Source organism: Dromiciops gliroides, chromosome 6 (assembly GCF_019393635.1).
Source record: "Dromiciops gliroides isolate mDroGli1 chromosome 6, mDroGli1.pri, whole genome shotgun sequence".
Taxonomy (NCBI): Eukaryota; Metazoa; Chordata; class Mammalia; order Microbiotheria; family Microbiotheriidae; genus Dromiciops; species Dromiciops gliroides.
Window position 1 is genome coordinate 5,466,750 of NC_057866.1, and position 24,566 is coordinate 5,491,315.

Sequence of the window (24,566 nt, forward strand, 5' to 3'; positions counted from 1 at the left end):
GAGCGGCCCCTCCTTCAGACTCTGGGATTGCTCCTGTCCATTAGTTCTACCTCCTACCCTACTCTCAGAGGACCCCAGCTCAGAGGCTGTCCAGTCCCACCCCCTCGTTTTAGAGATGTTTTATATATTTCACTAAATATTTCCTAACTATGCGTAATTTTTTTTCCAGCCAACTAACACATTTTATTATTCTAGTTGATGCCTGCACAGGTGTTACAGTCCCCATCCAAAACCCAGTCAAGGGCACACACTCTTAGGTATTTAGCATCCCTAATGGGCAGGCACCCAGGTCCCTCTTTCTTTCCCTCCCTCCCTACTACAAGTATCGCCCCCCCCCCCACCCCCAGTCAGTTTAAAGTCAGGCTTTGTGCTCATCCAACCCCAGTGCTGGAGTATGTGCTATGAATTCCCTGTTCTCCCCTCCCCACCCCACTATCTCCAAACAGGAACCTCCCCAGTTCAGCTAGTGCCTGTTATGGGGAGGGAGCCGGGGCAGAGCAGCCTAGCTGTAAGATGAAGACAACAGGGAAAGAGAGGACAGAGGGGAACAGGGAAGAGAGAAAATTGGTAAAGTGCCTAGCACAGGTCCCTGAGGCTGGAAGAGAAAGGTTTGGGAGCCCATTGAGGTGAAAGGGAGAATAAAGAGACACATACGTTTTGAAACATTTATTTACTTTATTTAACATATCTACTTTTAACATTTATTTTCCAAAATTTTGAGTTCCAAATTCTCTCTTGCTCCTCCCCACTGTAGAGAAGGGAAGCAATAAGATATCAATTTCAGATGAGAAATCATGTAAAACACAAAAAAGAACTAACTTTTCCTGTATCTATACCTTGTCTTACCAATGACATTATCAACTTCATGAGGATTAGAGCCTCATCTAGCTTCATCATTCTCTTCCTAAGCTTTAAGCTTGGTTTGGGGGGGTGGTGTCTGTGCGGGGGGATAGGAGGGTTTTTGTTTGGTTTTTTCTTTCAAAGGCTGCTTTTTATTTTGTTTTGTTTTGTTTTGTTTGTAGGGCAATGAGGGTTAAGTGACTTGCCCAAGGTCACACAGCTAGTAAGTGTCAAGTGTCTGAGGCTGGATTTGAACTCAGGTCCTCCTGAATCCAAGGCCAGTGCTTTATCCACTGCGCCACCTAGCCACCCCTTGCTTTTTATTTTGAAAGAAAATAAATAAACCCCAGGGCTCTACTTTTGGCTTTCTTCCATAGGGAGACAGACAGACAGACACTCTCTCATAGATCTCATCAGTTTGTATGTCTTCAATGGTCATCTTTATGCATGTGATTCCCAAATCCATATATCCGGCACTAACCCCTCTCCTGAGCTCCAGGCCAACTCAACATCACTAATTACCTGCTAGACACTCTTAGAAGACCCAAGGGCATCTCAAACTCAGCATGTCCCAAATGGAACTGATGATCTTTCCCTTGACATTCCCTTCTTCCTCATTTCCCCGGTACGTGGAAAGTACTGTCCTCCCACCCCCACCCCAGCCGACTGTGTTCACAACCTGGAAGGGCCATCCTTCATGCCTGACACTGCCCCGTCCTGTTCCCAAACCAATCAGCTGTCAAGTTTTCTAGATTCCACCTCCTTGGCCTCTTTCCCATCCACCTCCTTCTTACCCAGACCACAGCTATGCTGGGTCAGGCTTCCAGCATCTCTCAGGTGAGCTACTGCCATGGCATTCTTTTGTTTGGCCTCCCTGCCTCCAGCCCATTCTCCACATGCTTGTCTAATTGAGATTCATCCCTTACCTATGATGTCATTTTACTAGTCAAGAAGCTTTGGTGGGTGACTCCTGATTGCCTCCAGAATCAAAAATAAATTCCTGGGGGCAGCTAGGTGGTACAGTAGATAAAGCACTGGCCCTGGATTCAGGAAGACCTGAGTTCAAATCCGGCCTCAGACACTTGACACTTACTAGCTGTGTGACCCTGGGCAAATCACTTAACCCTCATTGCCTTGCCCCCCCTGCCCAAAAATCAACTTTGTAAAAAAATAAATTCCTCTGCTTGGCATTTAAAGTTCTTTGCAGTCTGGCTCTAGTCTCTTTAGACTTATTTCATGCTCCTTCCCCTCAAGCCCTCCTCATGCTCCATGCCTTTACACACACGATCCCCTCTGCCTAGAACACATCCCCTCTTCACTTCCAAATCTTTGAATGCCTTACTCTAGCACCATGTCTGTCCTTCACTCGGACTTTCTGGAGCCCACCCCCATTCTCCAATCATTCCATAGTTTCTTAGGAGATGAATTCTATTTACTCATCTGTGTACTTTGGTTTTCTCCTATAAATTAAAAGACCCCTGAGGGCAGGGCAGATCTGGGTTTGTCCTTGTATCTCCAGGGACTCTTATCTTCCTGGCATGTTGTTAAGTCCCCAACAAATGCTTGTTGAATTGAATCCAGTTCTTCACCTAGGTTCCCACCCAGCTCAAAGCTCAGGGCCTGACTTGTGGCAGGCACTTGGGGAGTGTGTTAATGGATCCACAAGTCTAGATTCTAGAAGAGGCGTCTCAATTTAAAAATGATGAAGGTGGGGCAGCTAGGTGGTGCCCTGGAGTCAGGAGGACCTGAGTTCAAATCTGGCCTCAGACACTTAACACTTGCTGTGTGACCCTGGGCAAGTCACTTAACCCCATTTGCCTCCCCCCAAAAAAATGATGAAGGTGAGGCCTAGAAAAAGGAAATAACTTACAAGGCCACTTGACCATTGGGTTGGAGAGCCAGGGATCTATTGGGGGTCTTCCAATACCATGGCTAGGACCTTTCCTGCTATGTACACAATTCCCAGTTAAGATGGGGGGAGGTAAGGACAACACCTTGAGTTAGGAGACCCTGGCATTCAAATGCCTTCTTTGATACTTACTGGTTATATGATCACAACATATAACCTCATATCACTTTACTTTTCTGTGCCTCCGTTTCCCCATCTGTAAAACAAGAAGATTATTGCTTGTTGTACCCACTTCTCTGAGGTCCCAAGTCCAAATTCCATCTCTGGCCCTTACCTGCTGGTGTGACCTTGGGCCAATCACTTGACCCCTTTGGGTCCCACTTTCCTTGTCTATAAAATGAAGGGGTTGTGCTCAGTAACCCTAAAGTTCCTTCCAGTTCTAAATCTATGAACCAGACTAAAAGGAAATCATCAGGTGCCACACCCAATGAATACCGGCTCCAGATGAACATAGTCATCATGGCAACTCTTGAAGATGGGCTGGACAGGGATGGCAAACGCCATCTTCTCCTGATGGACAGAGGACCAGAGAGGAGAGGAGGGAGAAGAAGAAGAAGAAGAAGAAGGAGGAGGAGGAGGAGGAGAAGAAAGAGGAGGAGGAGAAGAGGGGGGAGGAGGAGAAGAGAGGAGAGAGAAGAGAGGAAAGAGGAAGAGAGAGAGGTCAAGAGAGAGGAGAGAGGGAAGAGGGGAGAGAGGGAAAAGACACTGCTCTTCAGGAAGGGGACTCTTAAGAGCATGTCCCTGAACCTAGGGCTGACTTTCTGAAAGGATTCCTTAACCCCTTCCTCCAGCATGGCCGTTAGAATGTAAGTTTCTAGGGGGCAGAAGCTGGGTAGGTAGCTGGCATTTTTATCCTCAGTACTCAGCACAGTGCTTGGCACAAAGAAGGCACTTAATAAACACTCTCCGTATGCTTCTATCCATCCACAGCTCCATCCATAGTGTCACAGGAGAACATGCTCCAAGTCCCAATGGTGTGACTTCTAAACCAAGCCTGGGGTCAGAAGTCAGGGCATGCCCAGACAAACCTGGTGCATGTATAAGCGTGACATAGACACACATGTAGGTTGAACAACTTTCCCAAAGAGCTTTAACAAGGAGCTGCATCCTTTCGCTCCCAACTACCTTGTGAGGCAGCTAGGATGGATGGTGGTCATTTTTAATGCTCATTTTGTAGCTGAGGAAACTTGGCTCATTGAGATGCTGCAGATTCCTCGGAGCCACCTTGCTAATCAATGTCTGAGAGGGGATTTGAATGGAGATCATGCTGCCACCAAGTCCTGGGCTCTAGCCACTATCCTACCCTGCCACATGAAGCACCAAGATCTGCTTTCACTGGTTCAGAGTGCAGTCCCTCCCTGCCCTAACACGTACTGAGTCTGGGTTACCATGATCTCCTCACCTCATGTGAGTGGCTATCAGGGAAGGGCCTCATGTGGAACATGGGAGGGTTAAGACTTTGAGTTCAGCATGGGGGAGGTCTTCAGTTCCCCTGCAAATGTCCTAGTATTGAGAGATCTCCTTCAGGGAAAAACATAACAGAAAGATCTTTAGATTAACCCTAACCCTGGGCCTTGCTTTTTCTAGTCACTGCCCTCCTGTGGGAGGAAGTTGTCAGGGGTTTCCCTTTGGGGATGACCTGGTCAGAGTCATTTCTGCATTCACAAGCATTTATTAAATGCCTTCCATAGGGGAGGCCCTGGGTGAGATAAGTGGGACCCAGGCAGGAAGCTTCTAATTTAGGTATAACTTAATGAACCTGTAACTTGACACAGCAGCATCGAAAAGGTCTCGAGGAGAGCAAGAAGTGCTAGTTTTGGAGCCAGAGATCTGGGCTCAAATCCCAACTGTGCTCTTTTGGTTTTTTGTTTGTTTGTTTGTTTTTGGTGAGGCAATTGGGGTTAAGTGACTTGCCCAGAGTCACACAGCTAGTAAGTGTTAAGTGTCTGAGGCCGGATTTGAACTCAGGTCCTCCTGAATCCAGGGCTGGTGCTTTATCCACTGCGCCCCCTAGCTGCCCCTCCAACTGTGCTCTTTCCCCCTTGTGTGGCCCTGGGCAGGACCCTCTGCGGCTCTGTGCCTCAGTTTCCTTATCTGTGAACTGAGGAGGCTGGGCTGGATTGTTGAGGCTCCTGATTACTGCTCCACATATCTGATCCTCTGGTTATCGGCTGACTCATGAAGGGCTTTAAGTGCTATGGCAGCACCTGGCAGAGTCAGGTTTTCATCTTGCTTTAAGCACTGGGAGACCAAGTTACTTCATTTTCTAACTGTAAAAGGACAGTCTCCAGGACTCCATTTCCCTCAATGCCTTGAGTCAAGAGAATCCTTTACTGGAGGAGGTTTGGGGGACTTGGTTCCTCAGAGAGCTGGGCATGAGCCTGTCCCATGATGATGTCACTGGGAGGGGGCTCTCCAAAGTGAGGGTTCAGCTTTGGGCAAAGCTGAAGGAAAGAGTGAGCTGAATGATGGGTGCAGACACAGAAGGACAAAGATGGAGGTGGCAGGCAGAAGATGGCCACGGAAGACAACTACATGGAACAAAGAGCCTACGGGGCAGACAGTGATGCATCTTGAACATGGCTGGGTTGTAGCATATGCTTCTCCTCTCCTTATTCCCCCATGCTAAGGAATCAGAGGGATTCTAGGGGAGATCAATAGGAAGCTCTGCTCTGTTGTGCATGGGAAAGGAGAATATTTTATTATGGATTTCCTTCTTTGGTAGTTCCATTTTTACATCTTAATTAAATGCTTTTGCTATGAGTTGCATATGCCTCTGGGATGATCTAGCAAGACCAGGGAACATAAGATGGTAGATTTAGTGCCGGAAGGGACCCTCGAGGCCACCAAGTCCAATCCTTTTACAGATGAGGAAACTGAGGTACAGAGTGGTTAAGGGACTTGCCCTGAGTCACATGCCTAGAAAGTATCTGAGGTATATTCTGAACGCAAGTCATCATGATGCCAATTCCAGTGTTCTACCCACTAAATCACATTGTCTCTCTAAATGTTAGGTATTTTCTAAATTGGGGGCTCAGAGCTATTGTGACTGTGCTCCCAAACTTTCCATATAACTAAATTCCATTAAACAGCAGAGGAGGTCATCAAATAGAATTGAAGGGCCATTCTATTGCCCCAAGGCTAAAAAAAATGGTTGCAGCAAAATGTGTGTGATTAAATCCTAAGAGACAAAGGAGATAGAGAGAAGAGGGCCATGGTGGGTATGAGCTGGCAGACAGCACCCTCCAGAGCAACACCCACAATCTCCAGTGTTCTGTGTGTTCTGATGTGAACTGAAGAGCAGCTTGCACCCCCAGAGCAACACTGAACCCCAACAGAGTAGCTGGGCAGTGCTAAAAACCTTTTCACTGCCCACTTGAAGGTTGATTCAGATGGATGTGGAGGGGAATGAATCACGGTGATTGCTCAGGTCATCATCTTTCAGATGTCTAGCTTTCAATTGATCATGTCATAGGCAGTTGGCATGGCCAGGGAATGGAAGGAGAGCCAAGGGACAACTTTCATCTTCATTCCCAATACATGACTTAAGTCTCTGTGTATAGTCTTTGGCTGGACTGTTCATTGCCCTGGGAGGAGGGTTGCATGGGCGGGGGTGGGGGGGTGGGGGGGTGGGGTGCGCATGCACACAAGCAGGAATTGTTTTCTTTATATATAAAAACTTCTAGTTCTGGGCAAACCCGGAGCTTTGTTTTCATTATGGGAGTGTTTCTGACATGGTGCTTGCTCAGACATCCAGGGTATGAGGATGGTGAGTGTTATATTGATATGAATTCCAATGGCCAGGGTACTCTGGACCCCACGTTGCCCATCCCGAGGAGCTCAGACTTGGCAAAAAGACACATAAGCATTTCATCGTCGTCATCACTTCATCCACCATCAACACACTGTTGACTCTTGTCGTACACTCACTCATCCTCCTCCTCTGGCGATGGGCAGGCAACAAGTTAATAAGAGCTATTCAATAAAACTAGGCAATGGAATCGAAGGTCCCTGGTTCCATTTAAGACTGGACAAAAATTCAGAGGAGCAGAAGATGGTTACTTGGCAGGAGTGGGGTTGGAGGAAGAATTTAAAATTCAAAAAATCTAGAAATTTAAAAGCTCAAGACACAGTCCTTAACCTTCCCAGGAGACATGCCCCAAACTTGAAAAGTAGTACGGAAAAACAACATAAAAAGCACATTAGATAATAATGGTGATGATAGTAATGATAACATCATAGCTGGAATTCCTATCATGCTTCAAAGTCTGCAAAGAGGCAGGTGCTATTATTGTCCTCCATTTACAGATGAGGAAACTGAGGCAGACAGCAGTCAAGTGACTTGCCCAGGGTCATATGCTGGTAGATGGGCCTGAGGTTGGATTTATAATCGTACAGGACACTTAGGGTAAACTAAGTCCTGTACAAACGGTCCTTTTGGCAGGGTGGGAGGGGTATTTAATAACTGGAAAGTTTGCTAGGCAGGTTTTGAGAAGGACATAAACTTTAAAGAAGGAAGGAGAGAGAGGGAGGTTGATAGGGATGAGAGGGAGCAAATGATATGCAATCTATGAATAGCCAGGATTTATGATGACAAGTCATAGGGAACTATAGGGAGCTGACACCCAAAGAGTCAGAGGATTGAGAGTTGGAAAGGAACCTTAGGGAACATCTAGTCTGACCCCTTCATTTTATAGAGGAGGAAACTGAGGCAGAAAGAGGCCAAGAGACTCAGCCAAAGTCACAGAGCCGCTAAGTGTATAAGGCCAGATTTGAATTCAGGTCTTCTTAACTCCAGACCCAGTGATCTATCATTCACTGCACCACCTGCTGCCTCAAGGAAAGGGCTTCAGAAGACAACCCAGAGAGCCTTCTCAGCCATGTAAGACAGATATCAAGAGAATATGTGGAGAAAGAATGAAAAAAATGCACAGGAAGGTGGGTTAGTGGTACCAAACCTGGAGCTTGACTATAAAGCGGCAGTCATCAAAACTATCTGGTACTGGCTAAAAAATAGAGTGGTAGATCAATGGAATAGGCTAGGCACAGGAAATGCAGTAGTCAATGACACTAGTAATGTAGTGTTTGATAAACCCAAAGACTCCAGCTACTGGGATAGGAACTCAGTATTTGACAAAAACTGCTGGGAAAACTGGCAGATAGTACGGCAGAAATTAGGCATAGATCAACATCTTACACCTTATACTAAAATAAGGTCAAAATGGATACACAATTTAGACATAAGAGGTGATACCATAGGTAAATTAGGAGAGAAAGGAATAGTGTACCTATCAGATCTTTGGAAAGGAAAACAGTTTTTGACCAAACAAGAGATAGAGTATATTATAAAATGCAAAATGGATGATTTTGATTACATTAAATTAAAACATTTTTGTACAAACAGAAGCAATGCATCCAAAATTAGAAGGGAGGCAGAAAGCTGGGAAACAATTTTTGTGGCCAGTACTTCTGATAAAGGCCTCATCTCTAAAATATATAGGGAACTAAATCAAATTTATAAGAATCCAAGTCATTTCCCAATTGAGAAATGGTCAAAGGATATGGACAGGCAGTTTTCTGATGAAGAAACCAAAGCTATCTATTCCCATATGAAAAAAATGCTCTAAGTCTCTAATGATTAGAGAGATGCAAATAAAAAAAAACTCTGAGGTACCACCTGACACCTATCAGATTGGCTAAAATGACAAAAAAAGGAAAATAATAAATGTTGGAGAAGCTGTGGAAAAATTGGAACACTAACGCATTGTTGGTGGAGCTGTGAACTGATCCAACCATTCTGGAGAGCAGTTTGGAATTATGCCCAAAGGGTGATAAAGCTGTGCATACCCTTTGACCCAGCAATACCACTTTTGGGTCTTTTGCTCAAAGAAATCACGGAAACGGGAAAGGGACCCACATGTACAAAAATATTTATAGCTGCTCTTTATGTGGTGGCAAGGAATTGGAAGTTGAGGGGATGCCCATCAATTGGGGAATGGCTGGACAGGTTGTGGTATATGAATACAATGGAATACTATTGTGCTGTAAGAAACGATGAGCAGGAGGAGTTCAGAGAAACCTGGAGGGTCTTGCGTGGGCTGATGATGAGTGAGATGAGCAGAACCAGAAGAACATTGTACACAGTATCATCAACATTGTGTGTTGACCTACTGTGATGGACTATATTCTTCTCACCAATGCAATGGTACAGAAGAGTTCCAGGGAACTTGTGATGGAAGAGGATCTCCAAATCCAGGAAAAAAAAGAACTATGGAGTATAGATGCTGAATGAACCATACTATTTCTTTTGGTTTTGGTGCTGTTGTTTTTTCTATTTTGAGGTTTTTCATCATTGCTCTGATTTTTCTCTTATAACATGACCAATGCAGAAATAAGATTAATGTTATTATGTGTGTATATACATATCCTATATCAGATTACCTGCTGTCTAGGGGAGGGGGGAGGCAGGGAGAAAAATCTGAAATTGGAGAGCTCGTATAAACAAAAGTTGAGAACTATCTTTACATGTAATGGAAAAAAATACTTTATTAATTTAAAAAAAGAGAGAATATGTGGGGAAAGAAACACCAATGGTAGCAAATGCAGCTGAGAGATTGTAGAGGATGAGGACCTTTGGACCACTGGATAGACTTTGGCAGTCACGGGGAACACTAGCATGTAAGGTCGGTCTGATGGAAGGCTTAGGCCAGAAGGCAGACCCTGAGTCCATTAAGGATAGCAAGAACAGCTTGCCCATATGTGTAGCCCCTGGTAGTATACAAAGCGCCCCTCCGCCCCAACAGCCTCAGACGATAGTCAGTGCAAACATGATTACATGTCTATATGTCCAGAGAGGAGGAAATAGGTTCAGAACTCATGCTCACATAGCCACAGAAGGAAGAAGCATGACTCAAACTCGGGACCTCCGGGTTCAGCAGGGTGCTTCTATCAGTCCCTGCTGCCTTTTAAGGGCATGGTAAATGTATGCTAGTGGGAAGGGGAGAATAGAGGAGAGTCTGATAAGACAGGAGGGTGTGGGAACAAGAACTCTCTCTTTCTCAAAGCCAGAAGAACAAGGACTGACTACAACAGAAAATATTTATTATGAGCAAGACCCTGCCCAGGTATCACTGAGTTCTTCTGAGTTTGAGGTCATCTTCCCTAACTCTGGGGCAAGGTGTCCTTCCGAACCCTGTACTCCATTTACCTAAGAACCGTTATTTTGAAGCATGCTGGAGTCTCAGAACGATTTCCTCCCCTATGACCAAGATCTGGATGATGCCCAATATCCACAGAAAGGCAAATTTAACGTCCTCTATCCATTTAGGAAGCATGGGCTCCTTTCCCATCCCAATTTTGGTGCCAGTGCCCTAACACTCACCAAGAGAGCTGGTTCTGGGCTCTAGCCCTGGAGGGCTACTTTAATTATAATAGCTGTTTATTAGCATGCATCCCTGCAGCTCACAGCTAGAGGCAAGTGGACATTAGAAATACTGCCCTGTGGTGAAAAACAAACAAACAAACAAAAAAACAACCACCCCAAATCATCTTCCTAAAGTGCAGAAAGGATCCTGGAATTCCCTGATCAACAATCTCCCGTGGCTCCTTATAGTCTCTAGGATCTAAGGCAGACTCCTCAGCTTGGCATTTAAAACCCTTCATAAAACGTTTGCTTCCCATCAACCTTTCCAAGCCCTTCATTTTTTTAAATAAACATTTTTATTTAAAGTTTTAAGCTCCAATTTCTATCCCTCCTTCCCTCCCTTCCATCCCCCCTTCCTGAGGGGGTAAGAAATCAGATATAGGTTATACATGACCATAGTAGTCATTTTGTATAAGAAGACTTGAATTAAAAAATGAAAGTGAAAAATAGCCTGCTTCAGTCTGTGTTCAATCAATATCAGTTCCAAGACCTTCATAAAGTGTTTTCCATCCACTTTTGGCCCTGAAGTTAGGAAGACCTGAGTTCAAATCTCACCGCAGACACTTACTAGCTGTGTGACCCTGGGCAAATCATTTAAACCCCAATTGCCTTTAACACCCAGGGTCATGTCCGGTGTATATCTTGCCACTGGACCCAAATGGCTTTGGAGGAGAGAGTGAGGTTGGTGACCTTACACAGTCCTCCCTCATTAAAATCCAATTCAGTACAAGTCATGACATCACCCCCAAGTCATGGTCCTCTTCCAGAACAGCAACAACAACTCACCTTCCCAAAACACATTCCCCTTCACACTTTGAAGTACAAGTCAAACTCTGCCTGTGGCGTTATTCCTGCCCCTCACACCTGAGCCTAGTAGTGTTGGGATTGGGGGGGCCTTCTTACTTCCATCTCTGAAAACCCCTGGCTTCCTGCAGGGCTGGGTTCAGGTGCCACCTCCAACAGAATGTGCCCTCCCCAGTTCTTAGTACACCTCCCGCTCCTTACAATGCTTTGACAGCTATCGCCCAATGAAAAAAGCACGTATTCATTATGATGGTCTAGCTTCCATACAAAGAAAGGCAAAACAGTCCCTGCCCTCAATGAGCTAACAGTCCGGGGGTGGGGGGGGATCACAATGTAAACAACCATATGCAAAAATCAGATCTAGACCGGGAAAACGGGATAACTGAGATGGCCTGTTGAAGATTTGTAAGAACTCAGAGGATCTCAGATTCTCAGAGCTAGAAGAGCCCTCTGAGACCATCCAGTCCAATTCAGACCTGAACGAGAAGCCAGCATCTTGGCCAAGTGGTCATCCCGCCTTTGCTTGGTGACCCCCAGGGACGGGGAGCTCACTCTCTTCCAGGGGCAGCCCATTCTGCTTTCCAAAGGCCAGCTCTCACTTTTAGGAAGTTTGTGGCAGGAAAGGAACAAGTTAATTAGTCTCTATAAAAGTAAACCCACTCTGCCTTTTCTCTTCTACTGGCTTAACTTCAGGATCCATTAAGGACTTGCCTTGCAGACCTCTCACATGCATATAAGGAGGACGACCATCTTGGTGAAAATGGAGCGAGGCTTTCATTGTTAAATATCCTACTTGGAATAGGGCTTCTGGTCACATCTTAGGAAACTAGGGTCATGCTTCCTGCCTGACAGAGGCCAGCGGGCAGAGTCAGGGTTCTCGTCTTTGTTAATACAATAACGATCACTATTTTCACAACTGAAAAATGGCAAATGTTGGAGGGGCTGGGAGAAGACAGGTATATTAATTTATTTTTTAGTGGAGCTGTGAGTTGGTCCAACTATTCTGGAAAACAGTTTGGAATTATGTCAGGAACTGTTCATGCTCTTTACTGCTAATGCTAAGCATATATCCGAAGGAAGTCAAAGATAGAAAGAAGGGTTCCTCATATCCCCACATATTTATAGCTACATTTTTGTGTGTGTCATAATAGCCATGACAACAAAACTAGAAACCAAATGCACGACCATCAATGGCAATGGTTGTACAACGTGTAGTAATGAAGTTAATGGATTATTATTGTTCTGTGAGAAATGACATTTTGGAAGAATTCAGAGAAATTTGCAGAGACCTCTTTGAATTGATACAAAGCAAAGTAAACAGGACCAAGAGAATAATCTCCACCGAGGCCACAATAATATAAGGGGAAACAAGAGTGAAAAGAGTTTAATCAATGCAGTGAATGAATTGCAACCTTGAATTCAGAGTCCAAGAGAAACACACCTCCCCCATCCTACCTATCGGCAGAGAAGTGTTGGGCTACAGGGCAGAATGAGGCATCCTTTGTCAGAAACATGGCCACTTGTTGGTTTGTTCTGTGGAAGTGTCTGTGTGTGTGTGTGAGAGATGACACCATTGTTCATTTGTGTGTTTTTTTTAAAGCATCCATCAAATATCTATCTGTTTCAAAAATAGATATGTCAGTTGACATTAACATAGAGCTTTAAAGTTTGCTAGCACTTCACTTCCACAATCCCATCTGCTCTTCACCACAACCATGTCAGGTAGATACTTCAGGCGTCTATAAATCTGACAGGACAGAGTTTGTCAGAGTTGGCAGAGGCAGAGATAGCTAGTAAATTTTAGAGGCAGAATTTGAACCCAGGCCTTTTTGACTCTTAAGGACATCATTTTAGCCTTTACAATCTGTTAAAGTGATGTAGGAAGTATTAATTGAACTGTATAGCCCAATGTGAGATGGAGAGAAAACAAAGTCTCTATTTAAGAGTCCTTTACAATGGAATTCGGCAAATATTTATTCACAGGATCATAGATGTCGAGCTACACATGACTTTAGAGAACACTGAGTCCAATAACTTTATTTTAAAGATGATGAAACTGAATTACAGACAGGGTGACTTGCCCAGAGTCACATAACTAGGATTAAAACTCAGGTCTAAGTCCAAGATTCTCTCTACTACTATCAAGCACTCATTCAAAATGTGCAAGGTTACTGTGCTGGGTACTAGAGATACAAAGAAAAATAAAACCAATCAGTCCCTATCATCCAGGAGCTCATATAGTACCAGTGGAATACAACGTATATGTAAGAAAACAGGTACCATGTACATATAAAGGAATACAAGGAAATTTCAAGAGGAAGTTGGTGCTACTAGGGATACAAGATATCAGGAAAAATCTCAGGTAAAAGTGGCACCTGGGCTCTGTTTTGCAGGAAGCTACAGATTTTACAAGGCAGAGGTGAGGAGGGAGTACACTCCAGACAAGGGGCCACTAGGTGGCACAGTGGATAGAGCGCTGGCCCTGGAGTCAGGAGGACCTGAGTTCAAATCTGACATCAGATGCTTACTAGCTGTGTGACCCTGGGCAAGTCACTTAACCTCAGTTGCCTTAAAAATACATCCAGAGTCATTTCCAGTCATCTTATCTTACCACTGGACCCAGATGACTGGAGGAGACAGTGAGGTTGGTGACCTTGAACAGCCCTCCCTCACTTCAATCCAATTCAGTGCAAGTCGTGGCATCACCCTGATGTCTCTTGGAGAACAAAGGACGAACCACAGCAGCATGCCTGTGCAAAGGCACGGAGGTGGGAGATGGGATGTGGTGTGTGAGGAACAGCCATTCTACCAACCCTGGCTGGTATTTGCCATTTTGGGGGGTCCTTGTCCGTTATTGTTGTTGTTCCATTGTGTCCAACTCTTCCTGACCCCATTGGGGGTCTTCTTGGCAAAATGGTTAGCCATCGCCTTCTCCAGCTCATTTAACAGATGAGGAAACTGAGGCAAACGGGGTGAAGTAACTTGCCCAGGTCACTCAGCTGGTAAGTGTCTGAGGCTGGATTTGAACTCTGGAAGGTGAGCCTTCTTGACTCCAGGCCCAGCATTCTATCCACTGTGGTATCACCTAGCGGCCCACTGCCTCCAGCAGTTGGTAAAAAACAAAACGAAACAAAAAACCCTTGTGGGGTTGAGTATGAAGTGCTTCTCAGACTCTATTAACCTCCCGCCCCCATCCCCTTTGGGGCTTCCACTTCCTCCAATGAAGTTGGACTAGCTAAAGCCTCAGGTGGCTTCCAGCTCGACTAGAGAACCAGAGATGGCAGGGACCTTGCCCCTAGTCATCGTGGGAAGTGAGCCAGCTGGGCAGAACTGCCAAGCCAGGCACTTGGTTTGGAGAGGGAGGAGAATCGGCTCCACCCACACCGCTGCCACACAGCAGAGCCAGCACTGGAACCCGGGCCTGCTAACACCAGGCTCCAGCCTCCTAAAGAGCAAGTGAGACAATGAGCCCATTACTCCATGGAGACTCCCCCAGGCTCTGGGGAAGAGCACCTCCCAGCAGTGCTTTGTGCCACTCCAGTTCTGGCTGAGCAGAGAAGGGAAAGGATGGCAAGGCGGCCAGCATGGTGTTTGCCCACCATGGCACGGAGCCCTGGAGCAAACAAGGGCGCAGCCACGGAGTGGGTGGGGCATCCCGATAACCTCCTGAGTCAGGATGGGGCATTATGGGTCGCCTGGTCCAAGGCCCCATTTTACCGATGTGGAAACTGAGCTCGAGAGGGTGGATTAGTCAGTGAGTCAGCAAGCATTCATTGCCTACTGTGTGCCAAGCGCTGTTATTAGTACAGGGGAGACAGAGGCAAAAGCTCACCCCCTGATGGTAAGACTAGAAAGGGGCCTCGTCATGGCTGTTCAGTCATGTCCGACTCTTCACGACCCCGTGGCGGGGCAGGGGGGGGGGGTCCTGGCAAAGACACTGGCTTCGTTTGCCATTTCCTTCTCCAGTGTATTAAGGCAAACAGGTGAAGTGAGTGTTGGATGGATGTCGCATTCGAACTCAGGTTTTCCCGACTCCAGGCCCAGCGCTCTCTCCACCGAATTGACCCCAGGAGAGACCTTCGAGGCTACTTAATCCAATCCCCTTATTTAACAGATGAGGAAACCGAGGCCCTAAGAGAATAAGGCATCCTGGGATTGTAGATTTAAAGCTGCCAGGGAGTCCAGAAAGCATCCCTCACAGTGGTCAGCAAATGCCAGCCCTGGGGCCAAAGCCACGCCCATGGTTAAACTACCCTCAAGTTAAAGACTTTTACATTTGTAAATAAAGTTTTATAGTCTTTAAAATGTAAGAACAAAACAAAACAAAACACAGGCAAAAAATCCCATTCTTAGGTCAAGGGCAATTTTAAAAAAGACAACTAATAAATGTGGCCTATAATTTGCCAACCAGCTAATATGGATGGGGAGAGGGACTCCACAAGGCCCAGAGGGTCAGGCGCTGGCCAAAGTCACACAGGTGGTAAGTACCTACCTTAGCGGGGGATTCCAACCCTCAAAGGCTGCCTCTGGGCTCCACTCAATCCACAAAAGATGTGCTTACAAACAACTGACAGAAAAATAGAGCCCAGCCCCTCCCACTTCGCTCGGGAGAGGAAATGGAGCTTACCAGTTTGGGGGGGGGCGCAACGCTGGCAGGTGTAAGTCTCCACCCATGGCTCTGCATTAGACTGAGAAAGTGTTTGCCCACTGACTGGGAGAATGTTTTCAGGGCTGCTGTTAGGCTACTGCAGCCCGGGAAGCTAAACTGACCTTGGGTTCTGCATGCACAGGACAATCCCTGAACCCGGTCTCCCACCCCTGGGGAAAGTGGCCGCACACCAGATCTATGAGACAATGATGACTCCTGGGAACGCTCCCTTCCCTTCCCCAGAGGGTCACCTCGCAACCATGGGAGAGGCTGAGTGGGATGGGCAGCAGAAACTGTAAGAGTGTCCTGTTCACTGGCCCTTCTGACTATCGACCTGACGTGGGTTTAGGATAAGTCAGAAGTTTCTCCCGTGAGAAGCAAAACCAAAGATGACAAAACAACAGGACAGACCTATCGGGGAATCAAGGGACTACTAAAGTTTATCTTGGCCAACTAGACATCTGGAGGGACACAGTTGAGAAGTTAGGGGAGAGAAAATTCTATAACAGGAAAGTCAGTTAGGGGCAGCTACTACCTGAGCTAGGAGACAGAGAGAACTTCAGAAGTCATTCCAAAAATGTTTAAATCCCCCTGACTCTCAGGAATCTTTCCCCATCCCACCCCCCAAAAGAACTTTCCGTTGTCAGGTGGTCACTCCATCCATTCTTTGTCTTTGACTTACCCCTTGGTCACTTTTTCTAGCGCCAAATAAAAGACCATTTTAATTCTAACTGGACTGTGTGAGAGAGTATAATTCTTTTTTTTTTCTTTTGCAGGGCAATGAGGGTTAAGTGACTTGTCCAGGGTCACACAGCTAGTAAGTGTCAAGTGTCAGAGGCCAGATTTGAACTCAGGTTCTCCTGAATCCAGGGCTGATGCTTTATCCACTCCACAACCTAGCTGCCCAGAGAGTATAATTCTTTATAGAGGAATACCTAAGGACCTCCACCACCGATCTCCCCCTGTGACAGACCCAAGAATTGGACAGGCCTTCAGAGACTTCATTTTACAGAGAGGGAAACTGAGTCCCTGAGAAGAGCAGGGACCGGTGCAAGGTCCCACAGCTACTGTGGCAGAGCTACTGAGGCCCTCCTGACTCTAAGCTCTTGCCTGTTGCCCCAGCCCTAATAGTTTCTTTTTTCAGTCTCTGCTGAATCTTTTTGAGTACTGTTAGCACTGAAGACCCAGGACCAAAGGATCTCAGGGCCAAAGGTGGGCTCAAAGGCAGTTACACTGGACCCTTCCTGAAGAAGATATTCCCCAGAATAGCCACCCAGCCTTTCCTTGGAGACCTCCAGGGACGGGGAGCTCACCACCTCCCACCTCCCTAACTGTCTGAGGAGATAATACTGGTAGTGTTTGTCACAGGGCCCAGTACACAGTTGGCACTTAATAAATACTTGTTCCTCCCTCTGTTAGACACATTTCTCTGACACCGATCCTGTTGTCTTCTCTGTCACTTGTACCCAGGGGTCCTGGTTCCATCCTCTGGGGCCAAAGTGAGGCTAAGTCTTGCCCACTTCATGGTGAAAATCAGCCCCAAGAAAAGCCCACTTGGCCTCAATCGTGGGTGCATTAGGAAGCCTAGACTTGCTCTCCTCTGCCCCCCTCATGACCTTGGTGGTCTGCTAGATCCTCCCCACCGCCAGCTGGGGAGACAGGCTAGACTGCTCCAGGGCACCTCGGCTGTGACCTATGGGGCGACAAGTAGCCGGCCTGGTCAGGCTGCCCCCCTTCCTCCCTGCAATCACCCCTTGTTCCCTGTCACTCTTCACTGGCTGCCTTTATTAGTTGGGCTTCTACCACCCCCAGTCTGGGGCATGGAAAGTGCGGGCATAGGAGGGCTCAGATTCAGCTTAGACACCACAGCCCAGGGATTTGGGGTGCGTAGGAGGGAGAATTGAAATGCAAATGATGGTATCAGAGTTCTAAAGACGTTGGACCTCAGAGAAAGTTCCCCTAAGCACCCGGGTGGTGAGTCCTTGCTTTCTCCTGCCCTTCTCAAATTTCCTTGTGTTTACTGATCTGAGTTCCTATTGCATCTCTGTGGCAGACCAGAAATTTGCTATTATCATCCCCGTTTGACAGATGGGGAAACTGAGGCACAGGGAGGTTAAGATTTACTCAAGGTCTAACACAGCCAGTTGGTATCTGAGGCTGAGTTCAGATTCAGGGCTTCCAGATTCTAAGTTGGGGATTCTAAATACTCAACCACCTCGCCAGAACTTTCTAACTAGGTGCTAGGTTCTGGATTCATGACACAGGATTCTAGAGTTGGCTTGGGAAGGGGATTTAGAAGTCATCCAATCTGACCTTAAGCACCTAAGAGACAAGCCCTTCTCCAAGGGCATTAATGACCTTGCCCAAGGGCAATAATGACCGACTAAAAGACTTGGGTAACCAAGTTTTATTCTGAAGGCGCTGCCGACACCTTCCCATTAGAGTCACACTTCCCCCATCTCTCTACTTACACTGTTAACCCTCCCCTCCCCAGTCTGGTCTCCCTCCTCAAAGCTCGCCCCACTCCCATCCATCCTCCCTTCAACTGTCAAAGAGATTTCTAGAAAGCGCAGGTCTGATCATATCACCCCTCCCCTAGTCAATAAACTCCCATGGCTCCCTACTCCCAGGATCCAATATAAAATCCTTGGGGGAGGAGGGGCGGGGAGGGGGTGGGTTTGAAAGCCCTTCATGACTCAGCCCCATCTGACCTTTCCAGTCTCCTTCTACTTTACTCCCCTCCACAAACTCTGACCTTGTTGCTGTTCTTAGAACATACCACTCACTCTCCTCGGTGCTTTTCCTGGGGCTGCCCCATGCCTGGAATGCTTTCTCCCCTCTCCACCACACCAGGCCATCTTCCTGAGCTCTAGTCTCTATAGCCAGGCATGACAGTGCCAGCTCATCCTCTGGGATGTTGGGCAGCCTTGCCCCTGCCCCACCGTTCATCCTCCACCCTTCTTCCTGTTCTTCAGTCACATTCTACTCATCTTGCCATGCCCCATCACCTCTTGTCGGGGGGTACAATCATCTAATAAACGCCCTTGTCACTAGCACCACCAATGACTACCAGCCCGTTGCTACTGATGGCTAGAGATTGACAGTGGCGGCTCCCCTCCAGGTCAGCTGCTCTATCTCCAGATCAGCCATCAAAGCCATCATGGAGGAAAACAAACCTGGTGAACATTCGATCTGACCATTGTTTCTGCAGATGAGGAAGTCCCCCACTCTGACTGCCCCACTCCCCCAGCAGCTACAGATACTGAAGACCTGGAGGAAAGAGCTCACACAACTATGATCTTCGGCACTGTCAGATGGCTTGATGTTATCAGCAAAAATGATCTGAAAGAAAATGTTATCCCCCCTCCCCGATTTTCTGCTATGCCCTAAGGATCATGGGACCTGTCCATTTGGCCTGTAGCAGAAACCTCTTCTATGTGTTCTCTTTCTGTATTAGAGTATGAGATTCTTTTTTTTTTTTTTGGTGAGGCAATTGGGGTTAAGTGACTTGCCCAGGGTCACACAGCTAGTAAGTGTCAAGTGTTTGAGGCTGGATCTGAACTCGGGTCTCCCTGAATCCAGGGCTGGTGCTCTATCCACTGCACCACCTAGCTGCCCCGTAGAGTATGAGATTCTTGAGAGCAGGGACTGTATTGCTTTTCTGTTTGTATGTCTGGCATTTGACAGTGTTTTTATAAATTGTAAGCACTTAATAATATTCCTTCCTCCCTCCCTCCCTCCCTTCCCTCCTTCCCTTCCTTTCCATCCTTCACTCACGGTAAGGATGCATCAGCCTGACTTCCTAGACCAAAATGCCCCAGCCCTGGCCACCATGCCTCATGAAAGGTCATTTCTTCATGAGCAGAGCCTGTTTTGTCTCTTGTATTTATACCTCAGCCCTTAGCACACAGACTTCAGCAACGCTTTTCCTACATTCATTCCAGACTTGGTTCAGAGGCCACCTCCAGGAGCACTTTCCTGGCCCCTCCAGCTGCTAGAGCCTTTCCCCTCCTCCCCTCCACCCAGATCACCTTCCATTCGGTCTATATGTACCTGCTTGTCAATGTTGTGTCTTGAATTAGAATGGGAGCTCCTTGAGGGCCAGTCCTGCCTTTCTTTCTACCTCTTTCCTTGGAGACCTCCAGGGATGGGGAGCTCACCACCTCCCACCTCCCTAACTGTCTGAGGAGATAATACTGGTAGTGTTTGTCACAGGGCCTCCAGAACTGAGAATATAGCAAATTCTTAGATAATGTTCTTTGATTGATGGGCTGTGCTGAGGAAACCTTGTGAGGTTCCTGTGGTATAAGGCTCGGCAATGCATCACACAGTCACACACACACACACACACACACACACACACACACACACACACCTCTGTGTTACAAGACCTAGTGAGAAGGGGGAGCGCTTCTGTTCCTGAGGAGCAAAGTCCCACAGGAAGCACCCCATCTCCCCCTACTCCAGGCACAATTCCCAAGACCTAATAAAAGTGCTGTTTATCCTGTGTCTCATCTTTGCAAAGCAAGCCCTGGGGACACAGAAACAAAACCCCAAAGTCCAGACCCTATTCCCCAGAAGCTTCTTCTCTACAGAATTACAGAATACTCATCACCCTTTCCTCTAGCCTCAAGTGCAGACACTTGAGGATGGAACTTTCAAGTCAGTGAGAACAGGGGTCTCTATTAATTATTAACCATCACCCAGCATTTCAAGGTGGATAAAGCACTTTGGATTCTGGAAGACCTAGATTCAAATTTGGCCTCTGACAATACTGGCTGTTTGACCAAGAGCAAATCACTTAATCTCTGCTTGCCTCAGTTTCCTCATCTGAAAAATGAAGAGAATAACAGCACCTACCTCCCAGGGTTGTTGGGAAGATCATATGATACTATATTTATAAAGCTCTTGTATATAGTAGGCACTTAATAAATGTCTGTTAATCTAAACTTAAAATCTAAGTTACAGAACTGCTGATCTACTTGGAGGGTTGAGGGGAGAGAATTTTCACACCAGGAATTTCCCACACTGATGAAAACAGAAGTTTGGGGTGACCCACCTGCTCCCAAAGGCTTTTGCTTCTTGCGAGGAAGCAATAATTTGGAATAAAGTTCTGCCCTTTTCCAGGCTGGCCTGCTGGGAAGGCTAATTCTCTTAACTCTGTCTTCCCTCCTCCTTCAGACCCTGGCCACTTCCTTTCTCTTTCTTCTGACCCCCAATTCCCTTAGCTCTCTGGGGTACCCTCGGGGGTCTGTAATTTGATGAACATACAGTGTTACTTTTAGAAATGGGCTGAACTCCAGTTAAATATTTGCCTGTTTAATAAGCAGACTCTGGGACAGCAGTCTTCGTGGGAATGCAGAGAGATAGAAGTAATGAGAAAACGAGAGAATGAGAGAGTAAAGACAAGGACTCCCCAGTCTATACTTAGCAGTAACTGGTTTGAGTTGGCATTTTGATTGTAGGCCACAGAAAGTCTCACTGCTGTGATTTCATTTAAGATCATTCTGCCCTACAATTAAATAAAACTTAGCCTTCCATCCCCCTTCCTTAAGTAGCCCAGTTTGAGGTTTATCTAATAACCTATGAACCGGGAGAGGAGGAAAAAACTAACCCTCCAGTGAACTTGGACAGGGTCATTTATTTTAAAATTATTAGTATAAAAATATCCCAGACTCTGATGGATATCAGAGGGGCCTGGGTGTCAGTGAAAGTCCCCCTGCGAGCATCGCCTCCCTCTCCTCTCTCTCTCTCTCTCTCTCTCTCTCTCTCTCTCTCTCTCTCTCTCTCTCTCTCTCTCTCTCTCTCTCTCTCACACACACACACACACACACACACACACACACACACAATTTTTGTGGGGCCCTTTAAGTTCCTCTGCGGTCCCCATTTTTATTTTAAGCCAGAGTAGTTGCTTTCTATCACTGGTAAATCTTAGCACAAAATAGTACGTGTGTTTATTAATAGTCCCCAGGAAAAACATCCGAAACGCCTTGCTGTCATTTATCTGCCCGGGTTTATGGAAAGGAGTCACTTCTTGGCACGGGCTCTGCCTCCAGCCTCTCCGATAGCCTGGCCAGCTCCTTCGGCCTTGGAGAGGGGTAGGAACTTTGCAAAGCTCCATTTAGGTTTGGAGCACAGGCAAAGTTTCAGGTCTGAAAATGCTCCTCAAATTGCTATTTGCGCCATCAACAAACTGACCATCGGCCCCCAGCCGACTGATGTGCCACTTCGCATTCCCTAAGGGACTCTGGACCCAGACCGAGTCAGTCTGGGGGGGAACCTGTCTCCCAAGGCATCCGGGCTCCTCCAGTTGATTTTTCCCATCCAAAGATGAGCCAAGAGAAAAGGCACCCCCTCTTCCTCAAACTCGTGCAATGGTGCAAGTGCTGACTCCCTTGCCAAACTTGCCCTACAGCAGCCTTCGCCCCCCTCCCCGCCAACAGCGCGTTCCCTAGCCGGGCTAGACTCACCCTCTTCCGAGTCGTTGTCCTTTGGAGGCAGGGTCTGGAGGTCAAAGGCATCCTTGCTCATGTCTGCAGCTCCCAGCCGGGGAGGAGAGGGGAGTCCAGGGGCTAGGATGGGAGGGTGCCCTCACGCAGCCTTGGGATTCACCGCTAGCCTCCCCAGACACCGTCGCCCAACCGTCTGTCCTTCGGACCGGCTCCGGCGGCCGGCCAAGCAGGGAGGGGAAGAGAGGGCTCTGAGCCGCAGCAGCGCGCTGAGCAGAGCCCTGAACCGATCCGGCCCCTCCCCCGGAGCCCCTGGGGGTGGGTGGGCAGGAGGCGCTCCCGGCGACGCCCACTCCGTTCCTCCCGCTGCTCCCGCCCCTCCTCCTCCTCTTCCCCCTCCTCCTCTGCCTTTCCTGGGTACCAGGCTCAGCTGGGCGCACACCTGCGGATGATGCCTTGACCCCGCTCCTCCCATGCCTTCCTCTCTTGCAGCTGGAGAGGTCGCTTTAAGTAAGCGATGGCTCCCGCACCCCTAGGGTTCTGTAGTTGAACTCAGCCGGCTCCTCGCTGAGGGTGTGAGGGTTGCGGTGAGGAAAACCGGCCCCCACACGTGACGAGGCCACGGCGCCGGCCGCCCCACCGTACAAAGCAAAGCTCTGCGCGCTCCCAGGGAGACCCTTCCTGTCCCCTCCCCTTGGCTTCCCTTGGGCTCCCCGGCATTACCCCCTGCCCAAGTTCTAAGTTCGACCCTAGCCGCCAGTTCTCGGAGTGGCATCAGGGGGAGCCCCGTGGGGCTGGGACTGGAACACGAGGTAGAAGAGCCTGCATGAGGAAGGGGTCATCCTTCAGGGCCTGCAGCTGTTTGCGTAAGGACCCCCGCTTCTCCCTCTCACACACCAAGAGGGCACCAGGAGGACATGGGAGGGGGGGAGGTGTCCCTGAAGGGCAGCAACCTTGTCCTTAGAACCTCTGACTCAGTCACCCAGAACAGAGGTGGTGGACAAGTGGGTTGAGCACCGGCCTGGAATCAGGAAGACCTGAGTTCAAAGCTCACTTTGGACATTTGCCAGATGGGTGACCTTGAGTAAGTCACTTAACCTCTATTTGCCCTGGTTTTCCTCAACTCTAAAATGAGGATAACAGCATCTACCTCGCAGGGTTGTAAGGCTCGAATGAGATAATATTTGTTAAAACGCTCAGCACAGCGCCTGGAGAATGCAGCAGGCTGACATGAGCGCTTGTTCCCTTTCCTTCCCCTACCCTGGAAGTGACAAAGGGGAGCCCCTTGGAAGGGGAGCAGGGTGAAGCCGGGGCATGGGAGGGGGCATCCCTCAAGGCACAGCAGCCTGGTTTCTGTGAGCCCAGTTTCTGTGGTTTCAGGGAGCCCAGTGGAGCAGGAGCTCTCTCAATAGCCCCATCTGTGATTTTCCTGTAAGGGTGTCTGTTCCAAGGTTCACTAGGCTGGTTTTTGCAAGGCCTCCGGGGCTGTGGGTCCCCTCGATGCTTTGGCTGAAAAGCCTAAAGTGACAGCCAGTATTCCAGAGTTATGTTCTAGACCTGGGAGGGGGGAAGCATTATGAGGATCAGTTTCATAGAGGGGTCCTGGGCACATCTAGAGAAAGATGACAGTCCTTAGTCTCCACATCATTGCGTGTGATGCAGCTCCAGGCAAAGGAGAAGCCCCATGACTTAGAGCGGGTCACTCGTAGCACATGGATGGGCAGGCTAATGGGCATCAAGCTCCAAGACCTCCACACTGATGCCCTCACTCTGGCCCCTTCTGCCCACCCACAGAGGCACTAGTCAGTCTGTAGCATTTCTTACCCCTCCCCGGCCGCTGTGGGATCCCCCAGTTCTCCTCACACACACTGTTCCTTCTAATGCTCCATCCCATCCTCCACAAGCTGCCAAATAGATGGTTCTAAAGCACAGGTCTGACCAGGTCGTTTCTGCTCAAAAAGCTCTAGTGGCTCCCTATTACTTCCGGGGGCAATGGCAAAGTCCTCTTGTGAACCTTCAAAGGCCTTTCCAACCTGGCCAGTAAACCTCCCCGCCCCCAACACGCATACACACATGCACACGTGCACACGCATGTGCACACACACACGTGCACACGCATGTGCACACACACACACTCTTACAACACATTATTGTCCTCTATGCCCACTCCTTGGTCTAGCCACCTGACCCTGCTGGCTGTTCCTTTGACCCATCACTTCATCTCCTGTCTCTGTGACTATGTACTGGCTGCCCTGCACCCCCCACCCCCCAGATTACAGTCTGTTTTCGTCTCCTGCAAGGCTTCCTTCTCTTCCAGGGAGCCTTTCCTGATCTCCACCCCCTCCCAGATCCTAAAATAACTTTCTGTTTACTTTGGGTATCTCTTAGGTAGCTTTTGCTTTTAGATGCTGTACACCTAATGGAAGGTAAGCCCTTTGAGGCTGGCCAGCTTTGCTTTGGTCTCTGCATCTCTGTGCCCAGTGCATGGTG

At 47.9% G+C, this 24,566-nt stretch overlaps 1 protein-coding gene across 1 annotated transcript in view; it reads right to left on the reverse strand.

Moving 5' to 3' along the window:
* ANO1 (anoctamin 1) overlaps nt 1–22,309 on the reverse strand; it is a 163,262-nt gene extending 140,953 nt beyond the window's left edge. Inside the window, 1 exon segment of the mRNA XM_043969515.1 lies at nt 22,098–22,309. Coding sequence (XP_043825450.1) covers nt 22,098–22,158 — 61 coding nt within the window. The 5' untranslated portion in view covers nt 22,159–22,309.
* Nucleotides 22,310–24,566: the final 2,257 nt, after the last annotated feature.